At 44.2% G+C, this 13,234-nt stretch overlaps 1 protein-coding gene across 1 annotated transcript in view; it reads left to right on the top strand.

The window, feature by feature from the left end:
• LOC110496382 (protein FAM135B) overlaps positions 1 to 13,234 on the top strand; it is a 50,208-nt gene that overhangs the window by 13,175 nt on the left and 23,799 nt on the right. The window contains exons 3-5 of the mRNA XM_036952943.2: positions 4,358 to 4,437; positions 9,170 to 9,324; positions 12,478 to 12,548. Of these exons, the coding sequence (XP_036808838.2) occupies positions 4,358 to 4,437; positions 9,170 to 9,324; positions 12,478 to 12,548 (306 nt within the window). The remainder of the gene's footprint in view (positions 1 to 4,357; positions 4,438 to 9,169; positions 9,325 to 12,477; positions 12,549 to 13,234) is intronic.

Genomic DNA, 13,234 nt, shown 5'->3' with positions numbered 1-13,234 from the left:
ATTAATACCCACTGACAGTCACCACCTGTATCTCTGGCTGCTTCAAAGTTCATATTAATACCCACTGACAGTCTCCACCTGTATCTCTGGCTGCATCATAGTTCATATTAATACCCACTGACAGTCACCACCTGTATCTCTGGCTGCTTCAAAGTTCATATTAATACCCACTGACAGTCTCCACCTGTATCTCTGGCTGCATCATAGTTCATATTAATACCCACTGACAGTCACCACCTGTATCTCTGGCTGCTTCAAAGTTCATATTAATACCCACTGACAGTCTCCACCTGTATTTCTGGCTGCTTCATAGTTCATATTAATACCCACTAACAGTCTCCACCTGTATCTCTGGCTGCTTCACTTAATACCCACTGACAGTCTCCACCTGTATCTCTGGCTACATCATAGTTCATATTAATACCCACTGACAGTCACCACCTGTATCTCTGGCTGCTTCAAAGTTCATATTAATACCCACTGACAGTCACCACCTGTATCTCTGGCTGCTTCATAGTTCATATTAATACCCACTGACAGTCACCACCTGTATCTCTGGCTGCTTCAAAGTTCATATTAATACCCACTGACAGTCTCCACCTGTATCTCTGGCTGCTTCACTTAATACCCACTGACAGTCTCCACCTGTATCTCTGGCTGCTTCAAAGTTCATATTAATACCCACTGACAGTCTCCACCTGTATCTCTGGCTGCTTCACTTAATACCCACTGACAGTCTCCACCTGTATCTCTGGCTGCTTCATAGTTCATATTAATACCCACTGACAGTCTCCACCTGTATCTCTGGCTGCTTCAAAGTTCATATTAATACCCACTGACAGTCTCCACCTGTATCTCTGGCTGCTTCATAGTTAATATTAATAACCACTAACAGTCTCCACCTGTATCTCTGGCTGCTTCACTTAATACCCACTGACAGTCTCCACCTGTATCTCTGGCTGCATCATAGTTCATATTAATAACCACTGACAGTCTCCACCTGTATCTCTGGCTGCTTCACTTAATACCCACTGACACTCTACACCTGTATCTCTGGCTGCTTCACTTAATACCCACTGACAGTCTCCATCTGTATCTCTGGTTGCTTCATAGTTCATATTAATGATAAAACGGACAGTTATTATTTAGGAAAGTGTCATCTTTATGCCGTACTGTAGGATGTGTTTGAGGACAGATATTGGACCTGTTAGTACGCTACATTGGGAATGGGGTGCTATCTGGGACACAGACACGAGGTAGAATAGGGTCAGATTATAACCGGGCATCTGGCTAGCCTGTGGGATGTGACTCTGGCAGACTGAATGGCCAGCTTTACCCAGATTAGATTTTCCTGGCTCCAAACAGGACAGGGAGGGCTCAAGCTTTTGGCCAAATATAATCCTGCTTAGCTGAGCCTGAGTGCACTAATATATTTGTTCTTATGCATGTTTCCGCCCCGAACAGCAACATGGAGGAAGTAGGTCTGATCGGAGGACAGAACAGAGGGAGAGAGAGTCAAAGACTCCTGTCCAAGTGACTGCTGGTGTAAAGAAAACACAGTCATTGGCTATTGTGAGATAAGGAGAAATGTACAAAGAAAGACCATTAGGTTTAACATCTATGCAAGTCTTATATACAGCCCTGAAAAAGCTCTAGGAGCATGCCCATTTGAAGTCCATTTGAAGAACTGGTTGCCAGTACATCCCCAGTGTGTGATACCCAGAATGCACTCCTTCAACCAGGAAGCATCTGTTTCTGACGTTCTAACTAGTACAATTAATGAATGTTTGCTATTTTGTTTTTATTGGGAACGTGTTCATATGATGTAGTGCATGATATCAGGACAAACTACAGGTATACTGTATGTCATTCACATCTCTTTCTCTCTGCCATCTTTTTCCCACAATACACTCTAACCATAACATGTTGTACAATGGGTTTCACACAGTCGTGCTGTGATCTGCCTTGAACCTTTTTCGTAGCTAAGTCTATATCCTTATTTATCAACCTCCAAAACCTTTTCCCTGCTTTTCACTGTCACGCCTCCGTTTCCCAGAGGCGGTCGCTTGCTAAAACCCTGATGATACCATGTCTGTTCACAGCTAGGCTCTGGTCTCTTCCATCGCCTTCCGATGGGTCTCAAATCAAATCAAATTGTATTTGTCACATGCGCCGAATACAACAGTTGTAGGCCTTACAGTGAAATGCTTACTTACAAGCCCTTAACCAACAATGCTTTAAAAAGTTAAGAAGAAAAATGTGTTCAGTAAAAATAGATAAATAGTAAAAAGAAATCTAATAAAATAAAAGTAACAAATAATTAAAGAGCAGCAGTAAAATAACAATAGCAATAGCAAGGCTATATACAGGGGGTACCAGTACAGAGTCAATGTGCGGGGGCACCGGTTAGTCGGGGTAATTGAGGTAATATGTACATGTAGGTAGAGTTAAAGTGACCATGCAAAGATAATAAACAGAGAGTAGCAGCAGCGTAAAAAAGGACTCTGGGTAACCCTTTGATTAGCTGTTCAGGAGTCTCATGACTTGGCGGTAGAAGCTGTTAAGAAGCCTTTTGGACCTAGACTTGGGGCTCCGGTACCGCTTGTCGCTTGCGGTAGCAGAGAGAACAGTCTATGACTTGGGTGGCTGGAGTCTGACAATTTTTAGGGCCTTCATCTGACACTGCCTGGTATAGAGGTCCTGGATGGCGGGAAGCTTGGCCCCAGTGGTGTACTGGGCCGTCCGCACTACCCTCTGTAGTTCCTTGGGGTCGGAGGTCGAGCAGTTGCCATACCAGGCAGTGATGCAACCAGTCAGGATGCTCTCGATGATGCAGCTGTAGAACCTTTTGAGGATCTGAGGACCCATGGCAAATCTTTTCAGTCTCCTGAGGGGGTATAGGCTTTGTCGTTCCCTCTTCACGACTGTCTTAGTGTGTTTGGACCATGTTAGTTTGTTGGTGATGTAGACACGAAGGAACTTAAAGCTCTGAAACCTGCTCTACTTCAGTCCTGTCGGTGAGAATGGGGGCATGCTCAGTCCTCCTTTTCCTGTAGTCCACAATCATCTCCTTTGTCTTGATCACATTGAGGGAGAGGTTGTTGTCCTGGAACCACATGGGCAGGTCTCTGACCTCATCCCTATAGGCTGTCTCATCATTGTTTGTGATCAGGCCTAACAGTGTTGTGTCATTGGCAAACTTAATGATGGTGTTGGAGTCGTGCCTGGCCGTGCAGTCATGAGTGAACAGGGAGTACAGGAGGGGACTGAGCACGCACCCCTGAGGGGCCCCGGGTTGAGGATCAGCGTGGTGGATGTGTTGTTACCTACCCTTACCACCTGGGGGCGTCCCATCAGGAAGTCCAGGATCCAGTTTCAGAGGGAGGTGTTTAGTCCCAGGGTCCTTAGCTTAGTGATGAGCTTGGAGGGCACTATGGTGTTGAACACTGAGCTGTAGTCGATGAATAGCATTCTCACATCGGTGTTCCTTTTGTCCAGGTGGGAAAGGACAGTGCTGAGTGCAATTGCAGGGGACACAATGTGTTTTTTACACAGAACCACATCCATTCACACTCCAATACTGAAAGTTATCTTTGAAAGATGCGTATTTCACTGCACTTTTCATACCCATATCTTTTTTTACGAAGGAATGCTGTATGTCAGCATTTGCAGGATGATAATAGAATGCATGAGGCAATTCCAAATGATAGTATTAGGGATGTAGTAACAGTTTGATCAGCTATTGTTCAGAGCTCTACTACCGTTGACCTTCAAGCACAGACAGCAGCAGACTCCACTGAATGGTGCATTACGATGAGTCATTTCTTATTTATTTGCCATTTTATCCGGTCCTCGTTAATAATGAAGGTAAATTTGTACAATTCCTTAGCAGCTGTGTTTAACATGACAGTGCTAGCCCCGGGTCTGATGTCATAGAAAGCAGCAATTATTTCCATTCCATTATGGACGTTGATTTCATATGCTATAGTGTGTGTGTGGTATGTGTAGTGATGCGTAGCACCGGTATGTGTGTATTAGCTATTTGCAGATGCCGTATCTTAATTTGATCCTTCTGTTGTTGAAGGAATTTTCCTGCACGGCAGGTAATGCAAACTTGTAGTTGAGGCTTAAAAAAGGCTTCTAAAGTTTGTAATTTCCACTTTAAAATGTCAGACTTGATTTGCCCTAATAAAAAATGGATCGACCCCTACAAAAGATTTCCATTAATTATAATCCACATAATAATTCACAGTTCCTGTTGCTGCAGGTATATTGTTCTGCAGTAGCAAACTGGCTCAAAATGTATATCCTACATCTGTGTAGTAACTGAATGTATTGCATCGTTTTCTCCCTCCAGATTCTACCAGGTCCGAGCAGGGCTGAAGGTCTCTCCACGTGTACCACACAGGTTGATAGCGACAACACCAGGGAATACAGGTAATGTTCTCACATTGAGTTAAATCTGAATATTGTTGGGTGTTTTTAATGGATCGTTTGAACTTTGAAGCAGCAGTATGTTTTCCATTTGCCATAGATTGGGCCAGGAGTTTTTTCCTGAGCAGGTTCTGGTCAGGTCATGCTGAAAGATACATAGATGCCATAGAACAGTTTCTTAGTTTTACAGATACTAATTCCCACATAAATGTACCTCACTGATTCCAGCAATGGGCAGGTGGGCAAGACCCACACCAGCTTGTAGCATACCGAGACTTCTATACAGGTAGTTTGAGTTCATGCATAACATACCAGTGGTTGGGACACTGTGTCTATGCAGTCTGTTAGGCCAGGGACTGTTGTGGGTTGAGTGTGAGATGATAATGCTTGTCTGGTTACCCTGCTACATGATTACAATCATCTTCTGTGATCCACATTCTTAGCCACAATGACACACATGCTGAAGTACAGTTTCCTTTGATGTTTCTGAAAACAACACCTGCTTTTTATTGCATTTGGCCACTGAAACTATAGTGTATGGGAACAGTAGTGTGTTGGTGGTGTGCTGTGTTGGAGCCTTGGTCTTGACTTTTTATCAGGGGGCTCGACGTTTTGGAGGAAATAAGTCTGTGCCACATGCTAGCTGTTTGTATGGCCCATATTATTCATGTTTCTGATGTGTTATACCATCTGGTTAGGCCTCATACAACAGGCCACCATTAGCACCTAACTATGGGTGCTTCAGGGTTGCATAATGTGCAGGAATCTGAGACAGCCATGAAAACGGACTATCTTTGTCTTAGAGGTGTGAAACCAAAAGGTTTATTGAACATCATTGTTTTGACTAATGATTTAAACAGTGCAAGTGTCACAGCTGCCTTTAACACATGCACATTCATTTGTATTGCATTGAGTTCTGATATGTTCATGTTCTGTACCGGAGAAAGTAGTCCCTCTCTTCTCGAGAAGATTCAGTCCCACAGAAAGAGACACCGAGTGTCTCCTGCCTGTCTAACATTGTCTCAAACAATCGGTTTAGGGGTGTGAACGTATTCACAAGAAGATCAAAGGGTTTTGTTGTAACATGACAGAGTTGAATGACGAGTTAAAACAGAGGAAAGCTGGCATTGGACACACCAAAAGAGAAGCAACAGTGTGTTACTTCTAGCTGACAGCTTCCTCTCGTGTTCTCTGTTTAGTAGAAATAAGCCTTGTTGTTATTGGTGGAGAGTGCTTCCTTCTCTCTCTGTGAGGAAAATCAGGCTGATGAATCTGGCTGAAGTACATGATGCGGTTCCTCCCTTTCTGGCGCATTTACAACTGCACTTTTTGTTGACTTCAGTGGCCGTTACTAAAATGTTAGTGTTGAGAATATATTTTCTCGGTGCGCAAGACTGTTCCAGTAGACCGGGCTGACACACACTGTCATTGCACTGTACTGTAGTCCCATCAGCATTAGCAGACAGATCTGGTCCCCTGGATAAGCAGGAAGCCATATCCCAGGCGTCTCTGATTTGCTGTAATAAAAAAATCTATTATTAGTACATTATGATTGGAACAGGACGCAGGGAACAGTGTGTGTGTGTGTGTGTGGGTAAGTGTGTGCATGGTTCGGGCTGCAAAAGCCGTTTATTGTGTTGGTCTGACCCTGACATTGAGATGTGACACTCAGGCATTTCTTCAGACCTTCCAGCCACCTGCTCCTAGCCTCCTACTGACTGTGATAATCTGGATGTCACTCTGACCTCTGTGGGGAAGTCAGGGAGGGATTGATCAGACCAATGCTACCTGTTGTATGGTGGAGCTTCACATGGTGCTGTGCAGCATAAAACAGCACAGTATTTTACTGTATCAATTTGTGAAGTACAGAGCAGTATATAATGAGAGGTTAGCTGCATCTTTCGCTACCGTATGCATTAGATCCATTATATGATTGGATAGGAGAACTGTGTAGAGTGGAGGGCATCAACTTGAACGACTTTGCAGCTTTCAGCCCCCATAATATGTCCAGTCCGTTGTCGATAATGTTTAGTTTATTGTCCATAATATGTTCACTTTCAGCAATAATAGGTTGTAGTGATGATCTCTGCACTGCCAGATGATAACATCAGCAAATAATTTGCTGTAGTGCAGAATATTCATATAGCCTAGCCTAGTATCAGGATTCCCTGCACACACACAGTGCAGCACTGCCAGAGTATCTATACACAGTGAGTGTCGCTAGCTCCATTGCAGCAATGGAACGTACAGTAACATTACAGTATGTATCCATATTCTAATTGGAGGACTTAGCCGCAGTCCCCTTCCCCACCTCCCTCCCCTCTCCTGCAGCTCCTCCTCTACAAGGTCACGTATTACGGCCAAAAGCCTCGCAGACAGACAGGACAGACAGGGCTCCCAGACATAAATTCACTAGCCAATGACACGCTCCGTTCCAGCCAGCCAGGACAAAGACATTTATCAACCACAAAGACTTGGGAAATGATCCACCCAGAGTACTGTGGGAAATTAAAGTGTTGTGTACTTGACATTTCAAGCAGAGAAATGAAAGGTGTGACGGATTGTCTCGCTTCTGAAGCCCAGCCATTTAATGTCTGTGATTCATACAGACAAACATTGTGGTGTGTTAAGTCAGGATGGTGTTATATGAATTAGCTTAGCATTTACCGTTCTGCTGCCTCCTTACAGGAGCTTAACTATAAAGGTATTATGTCACACAAACAGTAGGATAATATCTGAGAAAGAGAGAGAGAGAGAGAGAGAGAGAGAGAGAGAGAGAGAGAGAGAGAGAGAGAGAGGGGATAGGGACTAGAGAGAGAAAAAAGAGGGTAGAAGGAGCAAAAGAGTGAGCGAAAGAGAGAGTGAGAGATTGAGAAAGAAAGAGAGCGAGAGAGAGAGAGGGAAAGAGAGAGATACAAGGGCAACCAGTGAAGAACAAACACCACTGTAAATACAACCCATATTTATTTATTTCCCCTTTTGTACTTTAACTATTTGCACACGGCTAAAACACTGTATATAGACATATGACATTTGAAATGATTTTATTATTCTGGTACTTGTGCGAGTGTTTATTTCACTTTTGCTTATCCATTGAACTTGCTTTGGCCATGTAAACATATGTTTCCCATGGCAATGAAGCCCTTTGAGTTGAATTGAATGATATTGAATGGAGTTGAGAGCGAGAGAAAAGAAAGCGATAGTGAGTGTATGTGCAGCAGTGAGCCGGTCACTTCTGGTGCAGAGGCACAGTGGTTGAAGGTTTAAAGTTGGAGGGTCTAACACAGGGGAAGCTCCCTGTAACTCCTGTATGTTGCTTTAGAACACGAGCCCTTTGATTGCGTACACGAGTAATGGTATTCCTTTAAATCACATGTAGTGCCAGAACGTGTAAACGATGTACAGTATTTTGATTGATAACTTGATTAGTACCTCATTATCACAAGGAGGAGTCTCAGTGAAGCCTCGTTAATGCCTTGCTAGTTCCTCTCCCTCTATCCCTGTAGAGCAGAACTAGAGATGCTGTGTGTTTAGATTGGCCGGGAGCACTGAGCATTCACCCTCATTACAACTCTGTTGACAAACGGACTGTTCCTCTGTAACAGCCAGGCTATGATTGGTTTGGAATTAAATAAGACTAGTTGCGCTTGCAGTATCACATCATGCTGCCAAAACACAACATTCTTTCACTAAATCTAAATGTTGTACAAAATAGCCTGCTACTCGTGCTGGTTGAAGCGACTGTTCTTTCTGGAGAGGGCTGCCGAGAGAGGGAGAGAAGGGGAGAACAGGGAGAAGAAACAGAGAAACCGAGGGAGGGAGAGAGAGAGAGAGAGAGAGAGAGAGGAGGGGGTGTAGAGTGCATGTCGAGGTAGATAAAAGGAGAGCACCTCAGTGAGATGCTTCCTTCAAAGGCCTATCACAGCTGCACATCCAGCAGATCCTCACAGCTACTTTTCAGGAACAAGCAGAAAACACCACTGACTATATGGAAATGTAATGGAAAACCATTTATTTTGATACCCAGAGAAATGTCAGATTGAGCTATGCAATAGTCACTGCTTCTGAGTCTCAGTTACAGTATGTGGAGGACATGAAATGAAAGTGATGGGAAAGTTGATGTGTTTGTCATGTATGATGATGATCAGGGACGCCTCGAGGCTTTGGGGGCCCGAAGCCAGATCTGGTCGGGGGACCCCACCACTTTGAGGGATTTTGCAGTTTTAATTAAAACTAATGTCATGCAATTCTACTAATTTTGCCATGGGCAGAGAGAGCATTTTGCAGTTTTAAAAGCTGCAGTAGTTCCCAGCAATTTTGCCATGACTTAAACCAGGTTCATGTGATATCTGAGTGAGAGTGACTAATAAAATCAATGTGGGCTCCCAGGGGCTCAGGGCCCCTGGGCACGTGCCTTGCTTGCCCGGTAAGTAATTCAGTAATTCAGCCCTGATTACTACAAGGTTTAGATAGCTGGCTAGACTAACTTACCTAGCAATCTATAGAATGTTAGCTGACATGGACTAAGTGAGTGACTGTCAGTGACTGACATAACAAGAGTGCTGATGCACAACTACATGTCAAAATTGCACCTTGTGTATTCCACTATTCTAACTCCCAACAGTAAATTGAGACCCCCAGCTGACTCTCAAAAAATATAGCACCTCGTCTGCGTATCGGCAGACGATGACGACGAGGGTATCTGCTGATGCTCTCTGCCCTCCCTCCCCCCCAGGTGACTGTAGTTTCAGCTCTGCGGGGGTCCATGATGGGGTCCATGAGGACACTACGGTGTTCAGTCGGATCTTCCAGATCCTCTACCGGAACGAAGAGGTCAACGTCGATGACCGCATGCTCTTCAAGGTCCACCTATTGCTGGATGGGGAGAGGGTGAGACACACACACACACACACACACAATCACACTAGCTCAATGTAACCCATTTAAACAGTTTATTTCCAAAATGCTATATCCAACTAATTTTTCACATTTGTGTTTTTTCCTCAGAAATGATACCTTATTGGTACCTTCATATGTGTGTGTAAAATATTACCGTTCACAGGTTTTTAATTCAGCAATTTGTTTTGCAAAACGCTACACATCCATTGTTTAGCTGGAATGGAATGTTTGCATATTGGACTGTGCTACAGCGCCTTCGGAAAGCATTCACACCCCTCGACTTGTTCCACATTTTGTTACGTTACAAACTAAATTCCTCATCAGTCTACACACAGTACCCCGTAATGACAAAGCACAAACATGTTTTTGGAGGAAATGTTTGCTAATAAAAAAAATATTCAAACTGAAATATCACATTTACATAAGTATTCAGACACTTTACTCAGTACTTTGTTGAAACACCTTTGGCAGAGATTACATCCTTGAGTCTTCTTGGGGACAACTGTCCTTCTGGAAGTTTGTCCCATCTCCACAGAGGGATTCTAGAGCACTGTCAGATTGACCATCGGGTTCTTGGTCATATCCCTGACCAAGGGCCTTCTCCCCCAATTGCTCAGTTTGGCCGAGTGGCCAGCTTGAGAGTCTTGGTGGTTCCAAAAATATTCCATTTAAGAATGATGGAGGCCACTGTGTTCTTGGGGAACTTCAATGCTGTGGAAGTTTTTTGTACCCTTCCCCAGATATGTGCATCGACACAATCGTGTTTCGGTGGTCTACGGACAGTTCCTTCGACCTCATGGCTTGGTTTTTGCTCTGACGTGCACTGTAAACTTATATAGACCAGGTGTGTGCCTTTTCAAATAATGTCCAATCAATTTAATTCACCACAACTCAAGGATGATTCATGGAAAAAGGATGCAACTGAGCGCAATTTTGAGTCTCATAGCAAAGGGTCTGAATACTTATGTAAATAAGGTATTTTTGTTTTTATATGTAATAAATTAGCAAAATATTATGGGGTATTGTGTGTAGATTGATGAGGAAAAAAAAAAATTTAATCTGTTTTAATATAAGCCTGTAACTTAACAAAATGTGGAATCAGTCAAGGGGTCGGAATACTTTCCAAATGCACTGTACAGGTATCTTACCTACAATCTAACCTACAGAGTTAAACAGGAACCCTGGTTCAGTCAGAATGTGACTGATAGAATCATCAGCTTATTGGCTACATGGCATGTCAACTCATCTAATTTATTTATTTTAACGTCGGTTACCTACCTTTGAGGTCTCCTAAATTTAGATTTTTTTCGTTAAATGTATGACACATTATTTATGCAAAGGTGGTGAGAGAGAGGCTGTCGGCTGGAACGTCGATCAGATTTCAGACATCCCCTTTTCTCTCTCTGTCTATCGCTCTCTCTTACTCCCTTTTTCCCTCTCCCCTTCTACCCCCGCTCTCTCTCTCCCTCCCTCTCATTCCTCTCTTTCCCCCCTCTCTCCCTCTCCCCCTCTCCTCCACCTCTCTCTCACTAATTCTCTATCTCTTTGTCTCTCTCGCTCTCCTTCCCTCTTCTTCCCTCACTCTGATAAGAAGGACAAAATATAACTCGATTTCCCCAGTGTGTGTGTTTATCCAATCAGAATATCAATAGGATTTGACAATGCTGCTTGTTCTGCTACACAGGGCATGTTGTGTATTTGTGTGTGTGTTTGTATTTGTGTGTGTGTGTGTGTGTGTGTGTGTGTGTGTGTGTGTGTGTGTGTGTGTGTGTGTGTGTGTGTGTGTGTGTGTGTGTGTGTGTGTGTGTGTGTGTGTGTGTGTGTGTGTGTGTGTGTGTCTGTTTGTGTGTGTGTGTGCTAGCTGTAGAGAGATAACAACAAAGAGAGTGAGATGAGAGCGAGAGGGAGGTAGCCAGAGAAAGAAGAGAGAGAGCACGAGAGAGAGGAGAGAGACAGGGAGAGATAGAGGAGAGAGAGAGAGCAAGAGAGAGGAGAAAAAGGGGGAGAGAGAGGAGAGAGAGAGTGAGAGAGAGAGAGGAGAGATAGAGAGAGTAAGCTAGAAGAGAGAGTGGGAGAGGGAGAGGAGAGAATGAGAGAGGAGAGAGTGTGAGAGAGGAGAGACAAAGGAGAGAGAGAGGGAGAGAGAGGGTGAGAGAGAGGAGAGAGACGAGAGATGGTGTAGAGAGAGAGTGAGAGAAGAGAGAGACAGGGAGAGATAGAGGGGAGAGAGAGCAAGACAGAGGAGAAAAAGGGGGAGAGAGAGGAGAGAGAGAGTGAGAGAGAGAGGAGAGATAGAGAGAGTAAGCTAGAGGAGAGAGTGGGAGAGGGAGAGGGAGAGGAGAGAATAAGAGAGGAGAGAGAGGGGGAGAGTGTGAGAGAGGAGAGACAGAGGAGAGAGAGAGAGAGAAAGAGAGAGGGTGAGAGAGAGAGGAGATAGAGACGAGTGAGATGGTATAGAGAGAGAGTGAGAGAGAGAGGAGAGATGGAGAGAGTAAGCTAGAGGAGAGAGTGGGAGAGGGAGAGGGAGAGGAGAGAATGAGAGAGGAGAGAGAGGGGGAGAGTGTGACAGAGGAGAGACAGAGGAGAGAGAGAGAAAGAGAGAGGGTGAGAGAGAGAGGAGAGAGAGATGAGCGAGATGGTGTAGAGAGAGAGTGAGAGAAGAGAGAGAGGGGGAGAGAGAGAGGAGAGAGTGGGAGAGAGAGAAGTAGGATGTGTGAAAATAACTGAGAGATACAGTAGGGAGAGATACAGTAGGGAGAGATTTCTTCCAAATGATTCTTAATTTCTCTCAACGGCGTACTCTTTAGTAGTGTATGGCTTTTTTGTTTTCCACTGCTTTATTCAAATAGGGTTAAATTGATTACCCTATCCCAAATCCAACTACCTGCCTTTTACCTTCATAATGATAGGAACCATACTGTTCAGTCTACAGCGTAACCAGACAGAAGACAAAGTAGAGATACTAATGCCAACACTATACACACATTAACAGCTGCTCATGGTTTAAAGTCTCACGATAGTGTTGTTACACTGGTATGGTTTTACACCATTTATTTTCTATACCCATTGAATTTCATTCCTGATTTGTCTAATTCTAGTTGATCCAGTCTTGTTGATATTGTGACTGTGCTTCTGTTCTGACAGGTGGAAGAGGCTCTGAGTGAAGTGGACTTTCAGTTGAAGCTGGACCTTCACTTCACAGACAACGAGCAACAGTACGTTAAACCCTCGGCTACATACTCCCTTTTCTCTGGCACTTTTCTTTTCACCTTCTCCCCATCTCTCCTCCTTTCCCCCCTCCCCCATATGTCCTGTCAGTTGTGAGAGGCCCTAAGTTAGTAGTGCTGAGGCCCAGGTCTTAATGATGTCCTGCCAGTGAAAAGCCTCTGGCTCTAACAGACTGACAGACTGCACTGTCAGGAAAAAACACTAGTCAATTAAAAACACTACTTTACCCACGTCTCTGTGCAGACTTGCATGTGTTGTGCATGCGTGTGCACATTTGTAAGAGTGTGACTCTGTGCACGTGTGTATTTGTCTGTCTGTCTGAGTGTGTGTGTGTGTGAGTGTGTGTGTGTGTGAGTGAGTGTGTGTGTCTGTGTGTGTGTGGGTGTGTGTGTGTGTGTAATAAAGGATGAGTTACTGTTGAATGCTGTCACTCCAACGTCCAACGTGTGCGTGTATGTGCTGTGGCTCTGCACAGTAGCTCGACAGTTACTGTAGGCCACCGACAGGTGATAGATGACTTGTAATGTGTCCTGGAGGGCTCATTAAACATCCCATTTGGAGCGCGTACAACTTCTCAGACTCTGCTGCTCAGAACTTGTGCCATTCGGAGTCACCCGGTGTTAGTGTGTGAAGAGTATTACCATGTTCAAGTTTCAACGTTATTGCCCCAGAG

The sequence above is a fragment of the Oncorhynchus mykiss genome, chromosome 18 (genome assembly GCF_057628025.1).
Source record: "Oncorhynchus mykiss isolate SJ-2025 chromosome 18, ASM5762802v1, whole genome shotgun sequence".
Lineage (NCBI taxonomy): Eukaryota > Metazoa > Chordata > Actinopteri > Salmoniformes > Salmonidae > Oncorhynchus > Oncorhynchus mykiss.
This window is presented reverse-complemented; position numbering and strand designations above follow the sequence as displayed.